This window comes from Ursus americanus, chromosome 24, assembly GCF_024610735.1.
Source record: "Ursus americanus isolate L20-20 chromosome 24, mUrsAme1.1.p, whole genome shotgun sequence".
Classification (NCBI taxonomy): domain Eukaryota; kingdom Metazoa; phylum Chordata; class Mammalia; order Carnivora; family Ursidae; genus Ursus; species Ursus americanus.
The window spans coordinates 36,179,597-36,201,745 of record NC_142150.1 but is presented as its reverse complement, the minus strand read 5'-3'; the positions used below and the strand labels follow the sequence as shown (position 1 = coordinate 36,201,745).

The 22,149-nt window shown below is 44.1% G+C and overlaps 1 protein-coding gene across 2 annotated transcripts in view; it reads left to right on the top strand.

The window, feature by feature from the left end:
- Nucleotides 1-18,468, top strand: part of PATL1 (PAT1 homolog 1, processing body mRNA decay factor) — a 28,055-nt gene extending 9,587 nt beyond the window's left edge. For both annotated transcript variants that reach the window (XM_045786753.2, XM_087854901.1), the window contains 16 exons: nucleotides 33-113; nucleotides 719-913; nucleotides 1,852-1,953; nucleotides 2,408-2,497; nucleotides 2,713-2,933; nucleotides 4,168-4,257; nucleotides 7,081-7,261; nucleotides 7,740-7,863; nucleotides 8,298-8,395; nucleotides 9,147-9,206; nucleotides 10,215-10,363; nucleotides 11,824-11,983; nucleotides 15,743-15,898; nucleotides 16,862-16,953; nucleotides 17,055-17,204; nucleotides 17,516-18,468. In XM_045786753.2, coding sequence (XP_045642709.1) covers nucleotides 33-113; nucleotides 719-913; nucleotides 1,852-1,953; nucleotides 2,408-2,497; nucleotides 2,713-2,933; nucleotides 4,168-4,257; nucleotides 7,081-7,261; nucleotides 7,740-7,863; nucleotides 8,298-8,395; nucleotides 9,147-9,206; nucleotides 10,215-10,363; nucleotides 11,824-11,983; nucleotides 15,743-15,898; nucleotides 16,862-16,953; nucleotides 17,055-17,204; nucleotides 17,516-17,537 — 1,971 coding nt within the window. In that variant the 3' untranslated portion in view covers nucleotides 17,538-18,468. The remainder of the gene's footprint in view (nucleotides 1-32; nucleotides 114-718; nucleotides 914-1,851; nucleotides 1,954-2,407; nucleotides 2,498-2,712; nucleotides 2,934-4,167; nucleotides 4,258-7,080; nucleotides 7,262-7,739; nucleotides 7,864-8,297; nucleotides 8,396-9,146; nucleotides 9,207-10,214; nucleotides 10,364-11,823; nucleotides 11,984-15,742; nucleotides 15,899-16,861; nucleotides 16,954-17,054; nucleotides 17,205-17,515) is intronic.
- The last annotated feature ends 3,681 nt before the right edge of the window (nucleotides 18,469-22,149 follow it).

Genomic DNA, 22,149 nt, shown 5'->3' with positions numbered 1-22,149 from the left:
AAACTTTGTGTATATGTTTTCCTTTTTGTTAGCCCCAACCAGGAAGTCTCAATTCCAGCATCTGGGATGGATCTGAAGTTCTGAGGCGAATCCGAGGACCACTCCTTGCTCAGGTATTGAACATTTTCTCTTTATACAAATTCCTGGTATCCGAAAACTCCTGTTTTGACCTTTTCCTTACTGAAACAACATATAGATGTATATGTTTTAAAATAATGTTTGCCGTTATGTTGGTTACTTAACCCAGTGCTCGTAGCTGCACCTGCCAACTGAACACTTACTCGGCCTCCATGCGGTGCTCTCTTGACTGTGCTTTATTACAAAAGGTTCAAAGGGAGCCGTTAGAATTCAAATTTGTTAGCTTACAATTCAAATTTCTTAAGTCATTTCTAGGCAAAACCATAAGAATGGAGAACAGGTCAGTGTCTACCAATGGTTGCAGGTAGTGGGAGGGGTTGACTGCTAAGGGCCAGTATGGCAGGAGTTTGGGGAGTGACAAAACTGCTCTGCTCTTGATCGTGGCAGTAGATCCAGGAATCTATGTATTTATCAAAATTCAGAGGACTGTACACCAAAGAGAGGGGATGTTACTGGATGTGAAATAAAATGTAAAAATAATTTCTGAAGATGTTTTTGGCATCTGTACAGATTATTAAGACATTATAGTTGGCTATGGGCTAATTTTCTCTTTTTTTTTTTTAACTCTTTCCTCAATTAGGAAATGCCTACGGTGTCTGTATTAGAATATGCCCTGCCTCAGAGGCCCCCACAGGGTCCAGAAGATGATCGAGACCTTTCCGAGCGCGCATTACCACGGCGGTCAACTTCACCTATCATTGGGAGTCCTCCTGTTAGAGCCGTCCCCATAGGCACCCCGCCTAAGCAGATGGCTGTACCCAGCTTCAACCAACAGGTACCTCTCATAAACAGGCACTCAGCCCAGGAGATTGGGAATCTGGGCAAAATTATCTGGGAAGTTGGCGGTGCTGGGAGGAGGGTGGAAGTTTTGGGTAGGCATTAGATTAGAAAGAGAAATAGCCAATTAGAGGAGAAGTTAGTACAAATAAGAGACACATTCCCTAATGCCCTTTGCTGGTGCTGCTCCTGTTGCTGCTGCCTTTTAATTGGGGGAGAAAAAGGGTAGTTAACCACATTTAGCATATATATCCTTTTCAAAGTGTTTTGCTGGCTGCCCACAACATTGGCAGAGAGGTAACTGAAAGCCGGGGGGAGTGGGAACACACAGCATTGTCCACATCCCTTTTTACCTTTAAGATATCCCTGCTTTCCCTAGAGCCTGTGCAGTCCTGTTCCATAGACTTTCCTCCACCTGAAACCAGCAGCTGAAAAGGAAGGCCAATTTGGAAGGTATGGGGGGAGGGTGGTGTCGGTATGGCCTAGTTAGGCTCAGTGTTCTACGAAACGGTGGAGTCACAATGTATCCCAAAAGAGCTGAGCATGGCGGCCATATCACAGGGGCTTCAGAATAGGACTTAGTTAATCCTCCAGCTCTCTTATCATTCCTTCTCCCTCGCTGCTACCAAAATAATATCCTCTTGCAGAGAATTTGCAAGTCAGAATATCTGTTGATACCTCCCTCAGATAGCATGGAAGGGTGGGGATAACTGGAGAATTAGCTAAATCTTCCTCAGTTACAAGTGGCACGTTGCTTGGTATTTGTGAGAGGAAGTGACCAAAGGTTCTTACATGAACCCATAGCTGTAGCAATTTGCTTAGAAGTAGGGCTTTGCATTGAGTTCTGCGTCTCTACCAGTACTTGAGGGGAGGGAGTGTAGGTGGAGGAAAAACTGACTTCATTGAGTGTAGTTGTGTATATGTTTGTCCTGATAGATCCTGTGTCCGAAGCCTGTCCATGTCCGGCCCCCGATGCCCCCGCGGTATCCTGCTCCCTATGGTGAGAGGATGTCTCCAAACCAGCTCTGCAGTGTCCCGGTATGTCACTTCACAACCTAATGAAAACGTGCAGCATATGGTTTCTGATCACTACGAGTGTATAGACATCTCCTTAATTAGGTGTGCTTTTTATAGTCTCCGATCTTGAATTTCTGGATCTTATGGTCCCCAGGTCAGAAGACATGGTTCATCATGTTCATTTGTTTCATACCTGAGCTTTTTTTTTATCTTTTAAAAATTCACACCCGGCATGGTCATCTGGTTTCCTGCTATTTCAGTCCCTCATCCTACTGCCTCCTTCCTCAGGTTACATGATCATAGTGCTTCCAGATTTCTAGCATTGCTGTCCTTCAGACTCCTTCCATAGACAGCCTGACAATACAGTTTGAGCATTTTTATATCCAAGTTTATTCTGCGTTCCTACTGAATTCCTGTATTATATCGATTTACCTATTTCACAGAATGTAATTTTTCATCTTTTTTTTTTTCTTAGAACTCTTCCCTACTGGGTCACCCTTTCCCTCCTAGTGTTCCTCCTGTTCTCAGCCCCCTCCAGAGAGCACAGCTTCTTGGAGGAGCACAGGTAAGCCTCTGATGAGCCCAACCCATGAAGAGCTCTCTCGCTTTCCTAACATTCATAGGTGGTAGCTCTCTTTGCTGTTAATCGGTCTCTACTGCCTCTTACTTTTTCCTTCACTTTTTCAAAAAAATTATTGATGAAAACAGTATTCACTTTTCTGTGGATAAAAGCAAGAGGACTTGCTGATTCACTAAATCTGAGATCTTGTCTCTTTCTAGCTACCGCCTGGACGGATGTCTCCCAGCCAGTTTGCACGGGTCCCTGGATTTGTTGGTAGTCCGCTTGCCGCCATGAATCCCAAGTTGCTGCAGGGGCGAGTAGGGCAGGTGCTTCCCCCAGCACCCGGCTTCCGTGCCTTCTTTAGTGCTGCGCCCCCTGCCGCTCCACCGCCTCCGCAGCAGCACTCCCCCGGCCCAGGGCCTCACCTGCAAAACCTAAGGTGTGCAAACTAATGCCACTGTTTACCCATCAGCCACCCAAGGCTCTTTAGCAGTGAGGCCCCGATGTCTGCAAGGGGTGTGTTTTGAGATGTTACTGGATCCTCAACTTGTCAAACACAGAAATGTTTGACAGTCTCTAGGCGTTCTTATGAATTAACAGTTCCCTGAAGTCACGTGCTTCCTGTGTAATTTGCATATTGCTAGTTAATCACCTGTTTTATTTCTTCTGACATTTCTTAGGTCTCACTTTATATCCATTTTACAAACACACACACATGCACAAAGTGCTTATCACTTAACAAGAATTACCGTATGCTAGGGACCTGGGATGTAGGTGCCGAGTAGTCAGCTCATCTCGGTGCTAGCTGAGTTGCTCACTTCTAATCTGGTTTTATAACGGGTTCAAGTTCCTGCTTCTAGTGAAATTGTATTTCATTACATGTGCTATCGTATCAGGATTCCTCAGAGAAACAGACCAATGAAATATATATATACACGCGTGTATATATGCACATATATATATTTTTATATAACGAAAAGATTTATTTTAAGGAATGGTTAAGGAGATCCATAAAGCAGGCCAGCAAAATGGAAATTCAGATGAGAGTTGAATTTGCAGTCTTGAGTCTGAAATTTGTAGGGCAGGCTGGCAGGTTAGAAACTCAGGCAGCACTTGTGTGTTTCAGGCTTGAGGCAGAATTCCTTGTCCGAAATACCAGTTTTTGCTCTTAGTGCCTTCAACTGGTTGGGTGAGGCCCACCCACATTTTTAAATGTCCTCTTTTTTCTTAATTCTTAATTAATCACATCTACAAAATACCTTCACAACAACATCTAGACTCGTGTTTGACCAAACGACCGGGTACCATAGCCTATGGCCAAGTTGACATAAATTGATCATAACACATGCATTTGCATTGTGATTTCCAAATAGTTGAAACTAAGCACATTAAACCTTTTAAGAGACTTCTGTTTACAATTAGGAGGAGAAAGAAAATAGTTCTACTGCTTCACTGCTAATTCACTTAAATTTTATGATCCTCTTCTTAGAAGTTGAGAACTAGTCTTTATAGAAGACGCGTAAAAGTACAGCAGTCTTTTCCTTCTGAAAGATCTCCTGAGCATAGACTTGAACATTTCCTTGAGTGCATTTGTGTGAAATTATCCTGACAACATTCTCTAAAACTTCAGATCACAGAACAACAGAATTGAAAAGCTTTCCCTTTTTTCTTAGATCTCAGGCCCCAATGTTTAGACCAGACACAACTCACCTCCACCCACAGCACCGTCGGCTCTTGCATCAGAGACAGCAACAGAACAGAAAGTAAGTACTCACCCTGCTCCTTGGTGGTTTCTTGATTCAAATTTTAATTTTGACAGTGTAACAGTGCTACTAATTGGGACGCCTGGGTAGCGCAGTCGTTAAGCGTCTGCCTTCGGCTCAGGGCGTGATCCCGGCGTTCCGGGATCGAGTCCCACATCGGGCTCCTCGGCTAGGAGCCTGCTTCTTCCTCTCCCACTCCCCCTGCTTGTGTTCCCTCTCTTGCTGGCTGTCTCTCTGTCACATAAATAAATAAAATCTTAAAAAAAAAAAATAAGAAAATTAAACATAACTTTGAGATTTCTGTAACCTGCAGTTTTATGGTTCTGTGTGTATAATTCCTTCTCTCTTTCAAAGAAGCTCTAGAATATTTTTTGCAGGGGAAAAAAATACAGGCTCTTAAAATACACAAAAAGTGCAGACCCTAAAGGAAAAGATTAATACATTTGACTGTGTTAAAATATGAAACTTCTAGTACCTGAAGTTAACGATACGGTTTTAAGTGAGAATTTGTAAAGAGTGTGGTTCTCATTCATGTGAAGTGTTACTACCACCAAAAAAACAATGGGAGATACAGAAACTCTGGTGGGTGTTGAATATGTCTATTATCCTGTGTGTGGTGATGGTATAACAAGTGTTTGCATGACCAGACTTATAAAATTATACACAGTAAATATGCATAGTTCTTCGTATGTCAGTTATACCTCAGTAAAGCTGATACAGTTTTGCTCACATGTGGAATTCAAGTAACAAAACAAAAGAACAAAGCAAAAAAGAGACAAAAACTATAGAGAACAAACAGATGATGACCAGAGGGGAGGAGGATGGGGGGATGGGTGAAATAGGTGATGGGATTAAGAATATATTTATCGTGATGAGCACCCAGTAACATTTAAAACCATCAAACCGGGGCGCCTGGGTGGCAGAGCGGTTAAGCGTCTGCCTTCGGCTCACAGCGTGATCCCGGCGTTATGGGATCGAGCCCCACATCAGGCTCCTCCGCTATGAGCCTGCTTCTTCCTCTCCCACTCCCCCTGCTTGTGTTCCCTCTCTCGCTGGCTGTCTCTATCTCTGTCGAATAAATAAATAAAATCTTTAATAAAAATAAATAAATAAATAAATAAAACCATCGAACCATTATATTGTACAAAAAAAAAAAGATTTCAAACTTGCTTATAATCAGGAAAATACGGATTAAGATTAGATAAGCATTTTACATCATCAGACAAGCAAAATTTGAAATATCTCAACATTGTTGTCATTGGCAAGAATATTGGTTAGCCTCGGCCTCTCTCCGCCTCTGGTGAGAGAATTTGGCAGTAAATAATAAGGTTGAAAACGTGGATACACCACATGCTAGCAGTTCTTTTTTGGCATATACTTGGGTGTGCTATCAGCACAGATAAATGTGAAAAGCATAACATTGAATAAGAAGCAAGGAGCAGACTTACATGTCTAGTACCGTTTATGTAAAAATTAAAGGCACAGAATAATACTGTATAGTATTTAAAGATGGATACATGAGTCATGAGTCTTAAAAACACCGTGGGGGGGGCACCTGGGTGGCTCAGTCATTAGCGTCTGCCTTCGGCCCAGGGTGTGATCCCAGGGTCCTGGGATCGAGCCCCACATCGGGCTCCCTGCTCTGCTGGGAACCTGCTTCTTCCTCTCCCACACCCCCTGCTTGTGTTCCCTCTCTCGCTGGCTGTCTCTATCTCTGTCAAATAAATAAAATCTTTATTTTTTTATTTTTTTAAAGATTTTATTTACTTATTCGACAGAGATAGAGACAGCCAGCGAGAGAGGGAACACAAGCAGGGGGAGTGGGAGAGGAAGAAGCAGGCTCACAGCAGAAGAGCCTGATGCGGGGCTCGATCCCATAACGCCGGGATCATGCCCTGAGCCGAAGGCAGATGCCCAACCGCTGTGCCACCCAGGCGCCCCTAAATAAAATCTTTAAAACAAAAACAAAAAAAACAAAAACAGCACGGAGGGGCCCCTGAGTGGCTCAGTTGGTTAAGCATCCAGCTCTTGATTTTGGCTCAGGTCCTGGTCTCCTGGTTGTAAGATCGAGCCCCACATCAGGCTCTGTGCTCAGTGTGGAGTCTGCTTGAGTTTCTCTCTCTCTCTCTCTCTCTCTGCCTCTCCCCCCATGCGCACATGCTTGCGTGAGCTCTGTCTGTCAAATAAATAAATAAAATCTTAAAAAAAAAAAAAATCTCGGGGAGTACCTACAAAGGCAGGATAATGGTTCCTCTGGGAAGGAAGGGAGGCAGGAAACCAGGATCCAGACAGGGTAGAAAGAGTCTTAACCAAATACAACAAAAATTGGCTTTAATACTACTGTTTAAAACTGTGAGGCAAATTGGGGCAAATAAATTTTTTTTCACTAAGTCTGGGTGGTGGATAAATGGATGTTGTGGGCTTTTCTTTATATCTGAAGTATTTCATGATTTTCAATAAGTTAAAAAAAGGAAGTGTATAGACTGCGAGTCAAATTGGCCTGTGTTCACATCTCTTTGGCCTCAGTTTGTTATCTTCAGTGGCGAAAACAAAACTGCCTGCCTCTTAGGGTCATGGTAGGGCTTGCACGGAAGTCCGTGGGTGAGAGCGTGCAGCACGCGGTGAGGCACTCAGATCTTTCTTTCAGTGTGTACTGCCCAGCTCTTTCTTCTCCGACACCGTGAAGATTCAATTCTTTTCTCTCTTTTGTTAACAAAAGCAAAGTGGAATCTTTTTTTAACTGGCCTGGCTTGTTCCTGTATTGTTACAAGACCTAATGAATGCCCTGACTTGGAGTGAATGCGCCGCTGTGTGTGTTTTCAGTCAGCACCGGAGTCTCAATGGGGCCGGAGACAGAGGAAGTCACCGGAGCAGTCATCAGGACCACCTCCGGAAGGACCCCTATGCCAACCTCATGCTGCAGCGAGAGAAGGATTGGGTCTCGAAAATCCAGATGATGCAGCTGCAGAGCACTGACCCGTACCTGGACGATTTCTATTACCAGGTAGGCGGCCATGCAGTCCCTTACTCGGTGAGGCGCGCGTGGAAATACCGGTGGACTTAACTACTGACAGAATCTTCTTTGATGTGGTTTTCAATTGGATGAGACTTGACTGAGCAAACTCTGTCCTCTGCTGAAGCGGGAGAGCCTCTCACTATGCACTGGAAGGTTTCTGTATATGCCTTTTATTCTTTACACACACAGGCTCTCGGGCCAATGTTTTGAAATCTCTTTGGCATCAATACTCTGGTTTTCTCAGTTAAAGATATTGGCAGTCTAACTTTAAAGACATTTCCATTGATGTGGGGCTTTTCTGTAGGCTGGGAGTTTTTGAGAAGTAAACATCTGACAGTCTCGCAGAAATTAAAGATCGATACGTTTATAGCGTCCAAGTTGTTGCTGCCACCAGTATAATCATGTATGATAAAGAGCAGCCATACTCTGGGCTTGTGTTGCAACTGAAATCATCTTCACGTGGCAGAATTACTTTGAAAAACTGGAGAAACTGTCAGCTGCTGAAGAAGTTCAAGGCGAGGGCCCGAAAAAGGAGCGCACCAAGCTCATTACCCCTCAGGTGGCCAAACTGGAGCACGCCTACAAGCCAGGTAAGGCCCTTCCGCGTAGGCCCGCAGTGAAGAAATGCACCGTGCTGCTGAGATGGTAAAGAAATAACGCTGTCGAGGCCTGCATGTAGAGACGTTCGAAGCTCATTTAAAAGAGCTGTTGTCCTTAAATGCAGAGCTCTGCCTCCATTGCAGGGAATGAGTGGGTCAGCGGGTAGACTGGTAGACCCTTTACTGCTTGAGATTCCTTAACTTCTTAAAACGTGTTCTGATTTCTAGTATCCCCGTAATAAAGGGGAAATACTTCAGATTTTTATTGATTTTCATTGCAACAAAAAATGGGAAAAGACAGATTTAGGTAAGAGAGAGATACATAAATTTTTGTACTGAATCGTTAGGCTGTGAGGAAAGAATAGAGACTGTAAAGGTCTTTCTGCATTGCTGAGTTATTTGTTGGAAATGTTTTGTCCTTGCAGTGCAGTTCGAGGGCTCTTTGGGAAAGCTTACCGTCTCTAGTGTGAATAACCCCCGAAAAATGATTGATGCTGTTGTGACATCACGGAGTGAGGATGACGTAAGTGTCAGCAGTACTGTGTGTTTAGGAAACTCTGGGTCATCACTGCTGCCTGGGGGCCATTGTGAGAGGGAATCAGGCACAGTGGAATTGTTTGTTGTCTGACTGGAAGCTTCCCCCACCCCACCCCCCCATCCCCGCCCCTGGCGTTCCGGTTTCCTGCAGGTGGTGGAGGTGCTGATACTCGGGGTGGCAGGAGTCTTTAAACTGGATACTGGCTGCAAACAGCATTGGCTGTCTATTCCGGTTTCAAAAATTACCATTTTCTATGTGTTTTAAGATCTTCCTGTGATTGGGATGCCGGGGTGGCTCAGTCGGTTAAGCATCTGCCTTTGTCTCAGGTCATGATCCCAGGGTCCTGGGATCCAGCCCCATATTGGGCTCCCTGCTCAGTGGGGAGCCTGCTTCTCCCTCTTCCTGCCCTGCCTGCTCTGCATGCTGCTCCACTGCTCGTGCTCTCACTCTCTCTGACAAATACATATAATCTTAAAAAAAAAAACAACTGTGATTATCTTCATCTTTACTGCATTCTACATTTACTTTTTGCCCAGCTGTAAACTCAGTTCGGTAGTCTATGTGGGTTAATTCAGTCTGTTCTATGACCTTTGTCCAGTTAGTGTTGTTTTAGATTAACTTTCAAAGAGTTAAGATTCTTTTACAGTATTGTCACAAATGGAATTACCTATGCACACTTAGAAAATTATTTGTAACAGAGGAGAATTCACACTGAATAGTCTTGTCTTTTTTTTAGGAGACAAAAGAAAAACAGGTTCGGGACAAGAGACGAAAAACCCTTGTCATAATTGAGAAAGTAAGTTTTAGAGTTTGTTGCTGTAGTTAATTTCAAATAAGGAACTGTCAGATATGTATGTGTATGCAAAAAGTGGAAAAGTAAGCAGTTGGTGTTCTGTGATTTTAATTAATTAGCATGTTCTTCTTACATGCCTATTGTATACCAGAGCACACTAGAAAAGAATGTGCTGGGCCTCACCTATGGCCTCGTGGAAAGAACACTGCAGTTACAGTGAGAAGTCCCGGGTCTTTGTCCAAGCTTATTCAGTTAACCGCTAAGCGTTCGGGAACAGGCCACCTTTCTAAGAAAATGAGAATAAAATTACATTGCTCCACCTGTGAATTCATTGAGTTAATTAAGTCAGTTCACAGGTATTTACTGGATATCCCCTGGGTGCTGGGTGCTAAGAAGAATGTGGTACTCTATAGGCGGTTCGCTGGTAAAGCGTAAATACCGTGTAGCAAGGCCATGGGCATAGCGAGGAAGAGCACCGAGCGTGGAACCAGGCTGCAAATCACGTCTTCTCCATTTCTAGCTGAGTCTGTGACTTGTTGTCCTTTCTGTGCTGTCCTCATTTTTTTCCTCTGCAATGGTGAAAATGATAATAGTCTCTTTCTGACTGGGTTGTGGAGAGCGTCTGGTGAATGAGTGAGTGCTTAGAACAGTGCCTGGCACCCAGGAGTGAACTTACTGTGTGTTTGTAAGTATAAAGCATCACTTGAAGCAGTGATAGAGATCATTTATGTCACAATGCTAGTCTTGCTGCCGGAAAGTTTGCGAAGAGTGTAATCATTCACTGTCCTCACCTCCTGGGTTGGAGGTCAAGAGGGACAACAAACAGGGAGGAATTCTTTAAGTTCTTTCACTATGTTTTTCTGGATTCGAAAGAGCACCTTTTTCCTCTCAGTCTTACTGCAATTCATTTTCACTCTCCTGTCTTTACTGATGGTCTTAAACTATGAAATTGTTTATCAAATACCCTGATCCTGACCCAGCGTGCTGTGGCCTGCTTTGTGTCTCACTTAGACCTATAGTTTACTCCTGGATGTGGAGGATTATGAAAGGCGGTATCTCCTAAGTCTAGAAGAAGAGCGACCTGCCCTGGCGGATGAAAGAAAGCACAAAATTTGTAGCATGTATGACAACTTAAGGGGGAAATTGCCTGGACAAGAGAGGTAAGAATCGTACACTTGGAGGGACACGTGAGACCAGCTGGACTCCTTACTTGGCTGACCTGGGCTTTCTGCATTCCTGTCTTTTGGATATCTTCTTTACCATCCCGGGAAACTCAGAGTCTATCCTTCCGGCCTAACTCAAATGCTCCGTCATAGAAAGCATTTCATAATCCTTCCCAGCCAGGAAAAAAATCTCTGTATTCCAGAGTCATGTATTGGACACCTACCAATTCACTATCTGCTAGGGACTGTGCTGGGCACTGGAGACCCAGTGGGGAACATGATCTGGTTTCTGTGTTCGAGCCTACAGATTGTACTTGCTTTATGCCTTATTCTAACCTGTTCAACTTTGTAATCTTCATTAATTGTTTCTACTGAGATGGAAAGTACAGACATTTATATTTTCCTGGGATTTCCATAGACTACTCATATGCCGTGGAAGCTAATCAGTCTTCAGTGGGGACTCAGCTCCTTAATGTATCTTTTTGTATCTGTCATCTCTCCCACCCAGGATCTTCCTAACAGTAAATGTTCTGTAAACCCCGTGTGTTTATTTGATGAATGCAAGAGGACTCTGTCCTGAAAACTCCCTCCTTTGCATATTCAAGAGAACTGATAATTCTTCTAAGCCAGGACACACACAAACTAGAGCATAAGAATAAACACCTTCTTTTCAACACACCTTTTCTGGAGTCAGGTTGACAGGCAGCTGGTTAAATAAATGTGGGCTTGTCCATGGTTGGGGGTGTTACGGGACCGCCAAACTGACGTAGTTGAAATTTATTTATTGAGATGGAAAATTGTCACAAGAAGTTGTCAGGTGAAGAAAGTCAAGTAACAAATCCGTATGAATTCTCTGGACTTTTTTTTTTTTTTTTTTAAATGAAAAAATATACAGCACAAAGGTTCTTAATAATGGTAACAGTAGGGGTGCCTGGGTGGCTCAGTTGGTTAAGCGTCTGGGATAGAGTCCCACATGGAACTCCCTGCTCAGCAGGGAGTCTGCTTCTCCCTCTCCCTCTGCCACTCCCCCTGCTTGTGCTCTCTTGTGCTCTCTTGCTCTCTCTTTCTGTCAGATTTTTTAAAAAATGATAAAATATAAAGTTAATTCTGAAATGATTGTTTATCCTTTTTGCTTGTGTATGTTTTCAGATTTTTCTGTATCATCCACGTTAATTTGTCTAGTTACGTAAAACTTAAAGGAAATGAATGCCTGTAGTTTGAACAAGTCTATTTAACGTGCGTTTGTGAAAGGATGATTTTCTACGTTTGTGAAACTTGAAAACTGACTTTGTTATTATTTGGTTGCGAGTTGGAGAAGTATTTTGCACTGTTTTGTAGCACGGGTCATTGTAGGGTGAAAATGACCACAGCATGTTCGCTCAGTAACATGTAAGAGGAGAAAAAGGATGTGTTAAATTGTTCTTGCTGACCTAAGGGAGCATTTCCTTCCCCTGCAGGCCGAGCGATGACCACTTTGTACAGATCATGTGTATCCGAAAAGGGAAGAGAATGGTCGCCCGTATTCTTCCTTTCCTCTCCACAGAGCAAGCAGCTGACATTCTCATGACAACAGCCAGGAATCTCCCTTTCCTTATCAAGAAGGATGCACAAGATGAGGTGATTCCCCATGTGGGACTTCTTTCCTTTAGGTCTTCATAGTTGATAAGGTTTCTAGAATCCAGATTTTATTTTCTCCCCTCTTCCTATTTCTGTTGCTTTGTCTAACCTTCAGCAGTAGGATTTGATTATTTAAAGCAAAACTCTACTCCAGGACTATACTTTTAATCCCATTTTTGCTCCAACAGACCAAGTTCCTAAACTGAGGAAAGCAGTAATCCCATCGTATTTGACATAGTCGTGAAGCTGTGTTGTGTACCAGAATTTCTTGGGAAGCAGATAATTCAGCCCTGCTCCAGACATGCTGACTCAGAATTTACAGAGGAAAGGTCAGGGCTTCTGTACCTCTAACAGAATCCCCGGCTGAGTCTGATGCTCAGGAAAATTCACAAATGTATGGTCTTGGTTACTTTGCTGGATATAAAGTATCTCCCATTGGGCTGTTGTCAGGAGCTTAACATTCAGCTACAGACTTAGTTGAATGGTCTTGCGCAGGAATCGAGCCAGCGCTCGGAAGTAACATTTATCATGATCTAAACTAGGCTGGACTTTGAAACATGATTTTCAGGTTTATAAGTAAAGTCTTGGTAAGAATTGCTCTCTACGTATCCTTGTCCTAACACTTGAAAGATTAGCACTATTTTGAATCGTTTTAGAGGTTCAGAGCAAGAAATTGATAAGGGTAGCACTACGGGCAGTTATTCCTAAGTGTGAGGTTCCGAATGTTGGAACTTAACGAGAGCGAGCCTCTTACAGTCGATGATGCTTGATCAATAACCAGCTGGTGTTGGTCCGCAGAAAACATGATGCCAGGATACCTTGTACGTGGCATGGCGTGAAAGAGTTGAAAATTACTCTCCCTCTGAAATGAGTTGAAAAAGTCCTTGAAACTGTAGCACCCGCGGAAGAAATGAATGCAAAGTTGGGGCCTCATGCTCAGGAAAATGAAGTGGGATGAGACAGATACGGTTTTTAAAGATTTTAAGAAGGAAAAAGTGGGTTGGAGGAAAGTTTAAAGATTTGAGGTTTATCCTAGAAAATGGAAGCCAGATGAAAAGCAGTAGCTCCCTTACAGCTTATAGATTGTTGCAGGCCATGTGGTGGACACTGCCAGTCCCAGAGGAACTCATCAGTGGAAACAAGTTTGGGAGAGCTTTATTCATTAAGTATCTACTGAACACGTCTATGTAGCAGGCACTATCTTAGGTCCTAGAAATACAGTGCGTAAGCTAGGAGTTAGGAATTCAAAGATGCTTGTCTTAGTGAAGGTGCCTGCTAGTGAGGAAAACTAGTTTTTACCTGTGTGTGTTAAAGAGTAATAGACCATGTCTCTTGAGTACCATTTCTCGAAGCAATAACTAGTTGCAGGTCTGAGGCATAAAATAGACAAGGTAATCCTGAACTATCCTGTGCCAGAAATTAAGGAAGCTAAATGATTCCTGGGGTCCCACGTGAAAGCTGCACAGACAAAGCTGGAGGGGCTCCTATTGGCCAAGAATGGGATAATTTGCATCACAAAGAAAAATTACAGCAGTGGATTGAAATATATCAAATATTTTTATATTAATGAGTTCACAATAATACCAGAAAATGTATTAATCGCCTTCAGAGGTTGCTAGGCCATCAACTCATTATTCTGAAAATGGGTAAATAAGGTAAAGACTCAAACATTTATCCTGCCTTTTCATTACAGCCAAATATCATGGTAACCAGAAAGTTGATAAAGTTTTTCCCAGAAGAGTTTCAGCTGATAAATGCAAAAGAAATGATAAAATTAGAAAATCTCCAGTTTACAATCCCTAACAGAAAAGCAGTCAGTCAGTCTGGACGGCAGTCCCTAAGGCATGGGGTGAAAGGTAGATGGGGAACCTTATGGTGGTTGGGGCAGCAAACAAGTGATCGCTGTCTAAGAGGGGGACAACCATACACTGTGCTGCGTGACATGATGCAGGAGAAAGCACACAGCTCTGTCCGTGAAGTTGTCTTCCCCATGCCTTCCCGTGATGAACTTAAATCTTATGAAACTTTCTAACCCTCAGTTTTTTTTGGAAAGACAGAGGACAGTAGAACCTGCTAAGTGACACCACAGAGGTGCAGTTCGCCAAATCCAAACCGTGGGACGTCGTCAGCAACTAAATAGCATGAGAAAAGGAGATGGGCAGTGGGCAAAGGACCGATTCACAGATTTTAAAAGCCTTACAAGCCAGATGCAATGTGTGGGTCCTGTGGGAATCATGAGTAGAGTAAATCAACTGCTAAAAGATGTTTTTGAGACAACTGGAGAACTTTGATTTTGGAGGAGATATTAGGTGATATTAAGGAGTGGCTTTTAGAGGAGATTATGCTAAGTGAAATAAGTCAAGCAGAGAAAGACAATTACACAGTTTCAGTCATTTATGGAACATAAGAAATGGCGGGAAGATCGGTAGGGGAAGGAAGGGAAGAATGAAGAGGGGGGTGAACAGAAGGGGGAATGACCACGAGAGACTATGGACTCTGGGAAACAAACTGAGGACTTCAGAGGGGAGAGGGGTGGGGGATTGGGACAAGCTGGTGATGGGTATTAAGGAGGGCACATATTGCATGGAGCACTGGGTGTTATATGCAAATAATGAATCATGGAACACTACATCAAACTAAGGATGTACTGTACGGTGACTAACAAGGTAATAAAAAATTTAAAAAAAAAAGGAGTGGCTTTTAATTTTGTTAGGTGCAATAATACTGTGAGAGATTTTATTAGAGATACAAACAGTATTTGTGGATGAAAGGATAGGATATATAGGAGGGACATAGATTTAGTGAGATTGGTAGAATGTTGATGATTTAATTGTTGAAGCTGGGTGATGGGTATACAGACTTCATTATACTCTTTATACTTTTATGTGTGATTTAAACTGCTTTTGTTGTTAAAGCTGTGTTTATTTAGAGTGGTAGATCACTAAAAGTCTACTCTCCATCCTTGAATGCCATCTGAAGTAAAACCAGCCATCACTTTTTATGCCATGGGCACTGAGTGCTGGAAGCACCCTTGATTTCCTTTCCTGTGTTAGAACCTAGTTATATTGGTAGCACTGTATTTTAACCTTCCAGTCTGGGCCTCATGGCTTAAAAGGACTGAATGACTTGCAGGCCAGAATTCACAGCCTTGGATTCCAGTTCTTACCACGAGCTATGGAGCTCTGAACACTGAGCTTCTGCTCGCTGCTTGTCTAATCATCTGTAAAATCTACCATTTCTCCACTTCCTCATTCAGCTTGTATGAAGATCAGACAAGATCCAGTTAAGTCTAAAAATACTTCTGTGTAGTTCCACAGCGCTCAGGATTTACCTCAGAGTCCTTCTCACGGTATATTGCAATCGCCAGTTTACGCATGACTCCTGACTCAACTTCAGCTCCCCGCAGGTCTGTCCTGTTCACCAAGTCATTGTAGCCCACAGCGCCCGACACACTGTAGGCCCTGAAATATTTCTGGGGTGAATTCAAGTACTGATGTTTTATTGCGAACCTTGCTGTTCGAGAAGTAATTTTACACCCTTGGTTCACACAAGTCATGCTTCCACTGCAGATTGAGTTTTAAAAGTCCTCAGCAGACACCTCAGAAGCCATTGTTGAGACTCTGGTAGGGCTTGCCAGACTTGTCAGCCCTTTTGTGTTCAGTCTTGCCTGAGGCCGTTTGAGCATGCAGCTGAGCCCACGACGCAGGCCGACTGACGTCACAGTTGCCAGGATGTCATGTTTTCTTTATTTCTTTGTAGGTGCTGCCATGCTTACTGAGTCCCTTCTCTCTGCTCCTCTATCACCTTCCGTCAGTGACCGTCACCAGCCTTCTGCAACAGCTCATGAACCTACCTCAGAGCGCAGCTGCACCAGCGCCCCCCAACCCTCACCTCGCCGCTGTGCTCCAGAACAAGGTGCTCACGCCCTCGCAGGTCCCTGAGCTTGGCCAGCCTTCTAGATCTGAGTTACAGATACAGAGATTGGCTGCTGTGGCAACTTGTGAGAAGGGCTTCTCTCAGGGGCGCCTGGGTGGCTCGGGGGTTACGCGTCTGACTCTTGGTTTCGGCTCAGGTCGTGATCTCAGGGTCACGAGATCGAGCTCCACCTCAGGCTCTGCTCTCAGTGCGGAGTCTGCTTGTTTCTCCCCCCCCCTTCCTCCCCGTGCGTGCGTGCGCCCACTCGAGGCCTCTCTTTCTCTCTCTCTAAAATAAATCAATCTTTTTTTAAAAAGACCTCTTCCAGCCAGGAAGTACGTTAAGCTCCTAGTGTCAGAGGCTAGAAATAAGTGGTTTCGACAAAATGGGAGTTGCTTCGAACATCTTGTCTAAACCTTCATATGTCCACTAGGGGCATATGCTTTGTTAAGGAAACTTTTTCAGGAGAGTCAAAGAAGTCTCTTCATATCCTGATCATTTCAGTGACCTTTCTTTGTACATTTTCCCACCGGTCTTCACATCTTTTTTCTTGATTCAAAATATCGATCTGTTTAATGTTTTCTCTTACTTTTTCTGTGAACTTTAATTTTCTGTATCAAAGTTTGTCTTTGACTTTCTTTTTTAATCCATTTCTGCTTTAGTAAATACAAGAAAAACTAAATCCCCATTATCTGTGGCAGGGGAAAATTATCTTTTCATCTCCCTTTGGGGTGGGGGAGCAGAGAGGATGCTTGGCCCCGGGACACCCCCTTTGCGTTGGTGATGCTGTCGCCGCTCTGAAGTAAAGCCGGGAGAAAGACACAGCCTCCCAGCTCCCGGCTGTCCGAGCACCGCAGCTGGGCCGTTGTCATCTAGCCTGCTCCCCGTCTAATGCCGGGGTCCCCTCGGCGCTGGAGGATGGAGTGGAGAGCTGAGTGGGATTGCCTCTGTCTCCTCTTGTAGTTTGGCCTGTCACTGCTCCTTGTCGTCCTGAGCCGTGGGGAAGACCTACAGAGTTCAGACCCTGCTACGGAACCAACACAGAACAACCAGTGGTCAGTCCGGGCTGCGCAGCTTCTTTCTTGTTCTTTTAGGTCACCGTTTATTCTTTTGCTCTTACTGTTCTTATCTGTTGTGTTAACGGTTTTTCTTTTAGGACGGAGGTGATGTTCATGGCAACCCGAGAACTTCTCCGGATCCCCCAAGCAGCCCTGGCCAAGCCAATCTCTATACCCACAAACCTGGTGTCCCTCTTTTCTCGCTATGTTGACCGACAGAAACTGAACTTGCTGGAGACAAAGCTGCAGTAAGTCTGAAACAGGAGAGTTCCGCATCTTACTAACGTTGGCACTTTAGAAGTTACGATGAGGGGATCAGAGGCATAAAACTGAGTTTAGTGAAAGACATTAAAGACTCGTATCAAATACATGAGTGTCTACTAGACACAAGATGCCGAGTGGGGTACAGAAGCACCCTCAGTTCAGTGAGGAAGGGTAGAGAGACGGTGGGTGCTTTGTTAAGGAATTCTAACAAGGGCGTAAACGTTCGTGCAGAAGATTGCCTTCTGTTTTAACTCGTTTACACAAGTTTCCTTTCTCTCTCTCTTTACACCCGTAGGCTAGTTCAGGGGATCCGATAGGAGATCTCCACAAGTGTCCTGTACCTCCTTTGGCTGCCGCCTGCACTGCCGCTGTCACAATGGAGTATGTTTAATGAGGGAGGGAAGGTAGCTTATTCCCCAAAGCGTCTTGTGGGACCGATTCCTGTCACGGGGGTCGGCTCTAAATGCCAGGTATTTCCCCACTGCTCTGTGAAATTTGGCTGGGTGATAACTTCTGCTGGTTTCTTCTTACCTTCTGTGTTAAATTCTGCATGTCCTGCTTTTCCTCAGTTCTTCTCCATTTTGCATTTTCTTTGCCCTAGAGACACAAATATAATCTCTCCCCTTACCCACCACCACGACTCCAGTTCAGAGTAGCTTGTAGCCTGCCAAAGGATTCCTTCCCTCATCCCACTAAAGTCTTCTTTCACTGCCCCATATTAATATGACTATAGGAAAACCAATTAAGTAGAAACCAATATATATATAGATATATATGCACACACCCCCTCTGCATACGTTCATGTGGTCTCCAGAGGATCCTTAAAGAACGAGTTTTAGATTGAAAACTACGTAGTTGACATGTCCCTCCTCTAAAAACAAACCAGCTGATGTATTTTTAATCTGTTTCTAGTCCATCTTGTAATTAATTTGATTTGTTTTAATATAAATACAGGGTATGCAGCACGTTAATAAAATCAGAACTCTTAATTGGCTGACACCCAGCTCTAGGCTGAGAAGTCCTGTTTCTCCTCCCCACCGTATTTCCTTTGTATCTGTCCACCTCGGTGGAACAGCACACGGTTAAGCCCTTTTCCTGCTACAGTTACAGTGTACCTGAGCCTGTCCCCGCAAGGGCGTGCAAGGTTGCCCCAGATGAACCGGACTTGGAGCCTGCTTCCACAGCGTAGCGTTTGCACACTCGCTCTGTCTTCCTAGACAACTTCAATAAAGCCATGCTTTTACTTCCCTCTTCCCCATTTTTATTTGGTGTCATGGGTAGCAGCCCCCAGAGGTAACCACGGAAGCTCAGTTCGGCTTACTCTGCAGGCACCTGCACACCACGGGCTGAAGTGCTGTCCTTCCCCTTCGTCTCCAGGTCCCACTCCCAGGCAGCCAGGGGCCTGGCTCTCGATCCCGGCAGGGACAGCCTACTGTGGTCCTTTCCACCCGTCCCCCTCCCGTGCGGCAGCCAAGCAGGATGAGGGTTTTGATCTCTAGAGATTACAGCCCTCCAGAAAATTAAATCAGCGTCAATCTCACATGACTGTCGTGATACACTTTTTGCTCTTCTCACCCTTTCGAATGTTAGTGAGGGGACAGGTTATGATACTTAAGGAGAATCAACATTTTGCACAGACATGTCTTGTACAACAGTCAAGTCCTCCATTATAACCGGCTGTCCTTGCTCTCCATCTCTGTCTCCCCCCATTCTGGAGCCCCGGCCCCGCCAGCTGTTCCCGGTGACATGACCTAGCTTCCCTCTGCCCTTCCCTACTGACTGTTTCCACCATGCGCCTTTCCTCCCTTCTCCTCACAACTGATCAAGTGAATACTTGACTATTATTTCTTCCTTTCTGTGCTTTATCTTTTTTTGTTTGGTTCTAATTAATAAAAATTAAAGTTTCTAAATTTACATTTTTATAGGGTATTGTAAATAAAAACAAATTGTATACTTGAAAAATTGCGTGCCTGCATTTCTACTTCTTGTTGTTTGTCTGAACATGATCGCAAATGTGTTTCTATGCTGTTTTGATGGACTGGCGAACGCCTTGGTGTTGGGGATCGGTGAGAATTTTACTTTTGTCCTGTTGTAAGGGAGACAGATTAAAGACCGTATGTTCACATGGTAACTTTCCTTGAAAACCCTAGGTGCTTTCGGTGCTCCCCCAGCCCCCCTTCAACTACAAGACAAGATTGTAGATGGTGGTGGACGCACTGTGGAGTTCGTCTGCATCCAGCCCCCCTCCAGGCACGTGGGACTTTAAGAGGCTTCATAGAGCCTGGTTTGGCCTAAGCCGCCGGTGTGGCCAGCTCCGCCTCACGTCACACAGTCCATCTCACAGGAGATGGGGAAGTGTTGATAATTCCTTGTGGGAAATTTGTGTTATTTCAGACATGGGTGTTATTTTTACCTTAACACGCTCCAGACAAGAGGCTGAGCTCTCTCCCCTCACTGCGCCATTGTGGTGTGTGCTCTTGACTCTTCCTCACTGGATCTTCTCATGAGACGTTCAGGATCAAGCAGTTTCTGGCCGAAAAACAGAAACAGGATCGTCCCATTTGTCAGTGGATTCCAATGGAAACTAGTACTAAAAGCTCCTTTCCAGGGGCATCTGGGTGGAGCGGTTGGTTGGGCGTCCCAACTTCTGGTTTCGGTTCAGGTCATGATCTCCTGGTTGTGAGTTTGAGCCCCACGTCAGAGCCTGCTTCACATTCTCTCTCTCCCTCTACCCCTCCCCCTGCTCGCTCTCTCTCTCTCTCATTTTTTTAAAAAAATTCAGCGACTATAATCCTCTAAGAAAAAGAAGACCCTATTAAGTAGTAGGTAACAGACTTGTGAATAATAATTTTTATAAAGGAAAGTGCAATTGAGTAATATTAAAAATTTCACCCTCAATAGAGAGGGTGATAGAGAAATAGAGAATATTTATAGAGAAATAGTGAAATAAGATACCTTTTCAACTTACCAAATTAACAAAATCTTTAAAAATAATGCTAGCGAAAATTTGAGACTGCCACTCATACTGGTAGGAGAAATTACATTTAGAAGTGCTTTGGCAATGTGAAGACCTTCAGACCTTCACAGCCTCTGACTGATGGGGTTTTAGAAATTTAAGTGAAAATTCCAAAGGCATGATACATACATAATGAAAAAAGTACATCGGGAGGGGAGGGGATGTTCCTGATGGTTCCTGATATCTGTCTCCAGGTGGTGGGAATACGGAAAACTAATTTTTGCTTTTCAGTGTTTCCCAAATTTTCCATAGAGAAAACGCATTGCTTATATTCTTGGGAGAAATATTTTTAAGGAAAAATTGCTTTTGAAGGGTTCAGTTAATGTGGGAAAATACCAAGAATACAATGTTAAGTGTAGGCTAGGTTCTGTGTAAGTATGTATGTGACTTAATCTGTATGGAGGGGGAAAAAAATGGGGAAAAGGTGACGAAGTTGCAGTGGTGGCCTTTAAGGGGAAGGTTGCAAGGGATCGGGGGGGGGGGGGGTGTTCCTTTTCCCATATTTTCCAATGTCTTCAGTGACCCTGTATTGCTGTTACAACCAAAAGGGTGATTCCTCTCTAAGAACTAAAAATAGGAGTAGCCTTCTATTTCTAGTGAGAAAATAAAGACAAAAGCGTCTGATCTAGTTGTGCTTGACTTCAGAGCCAAAGCCTTTGACTTTGCAGCAGGTGAGCGTGCTAGGGGTCGGAGAAAGTCACGTGAGAGCAAGACAGTTACCCCGAGAACCGTGGTCCGGTGTCCGTAACCCCGTCACTGAGACGGCATACCGATGGAGAGGTCAAAGAACGGCTTTGGTAAGTCCAAGCTGTAGCAAATAGTAAGCTTCCTATTTACTCTAAGTTGCATTTTCCAAACTGACCTGAATTAGGAAGGATCCCAGCTCCCTCTCCAGAAAGATTAAGTGTCAGCCAGCGGGCTTGACCGAAGTTGGCCTGTCCCTCATTAGGAAGGCCAAGACCTGACTTTCTGAATTTGATGCAGAGACCTGGATGCCATCTACCATCTGCTTGTGGAGGGCAGGGAAGTCCACTGTGTGAGAAGTGAAAGCGGGGAGCTGGAGGCGACTTCTGCTTCTCCTCTTTGCCCAGCCGTGTCTTAAGTATATTAATGTCGTGACCTTTGAGAAACTACTGTGAGGGTGTTTAGGAAGCAAGTCTTCAGTCTGAGGAATCAGCATCTTAAAATCACCTGATAACATTGTTTTGACCTTTTTCCTACTTCCTGCAGAAGCACAGCTGGGAATCATTTGCAGGTGTGGTAACAGCCTCTGCTTTTTGTTTTGCGAATGTTGCACAGAAGGCTGTTCCAAGGCGCTTGCCTTTATTATTCTGTGACTGTGGCTCTGCAAGCTCCCACCTTAGCCAAGTTCTTTCTCCGAGGCAGTATGACCTCACTCAGACCTGAGGGCTGGGAAACTTCTAGAAGGGAGCTAGGTAATCAGTGATGTGTACTTGGCCGGTTGCGAATACACTGTCTTAAATTACTTAGATGTTAAGTCAATCTAAGGAAGCAGAAACCCACATATAACACATAGGGGAAGTGTCAGATTTGGCTCCCCCCTCCCCAAAACGTATATCGTCCTTCAAGTGATTTCTCTATGCATATACATACGTGTTAGCATTCTAGATATTGTTACCTTTTTTCCCATAATACATCATGGACATCTTTCCATGTGACTCTGTAAGAGCTCCCCTGTTTTGTTTTTCTAAGATTTTACTTTTTTAAGTAATCTTTACACCCAACATGGGGCTCGAACTCACAACTCTGAGATCAAGAGTCCCATGCTCCATCAACTGAGCCCGCCAGGTGCCCTGAGCCACCCTATCTCTTTAAGGATTGTGTAGTGTTCCACTGCGTGCCATTGTGCCATAATTTATTTAACTGCTCCCTTATTAATAGGATTGGATATA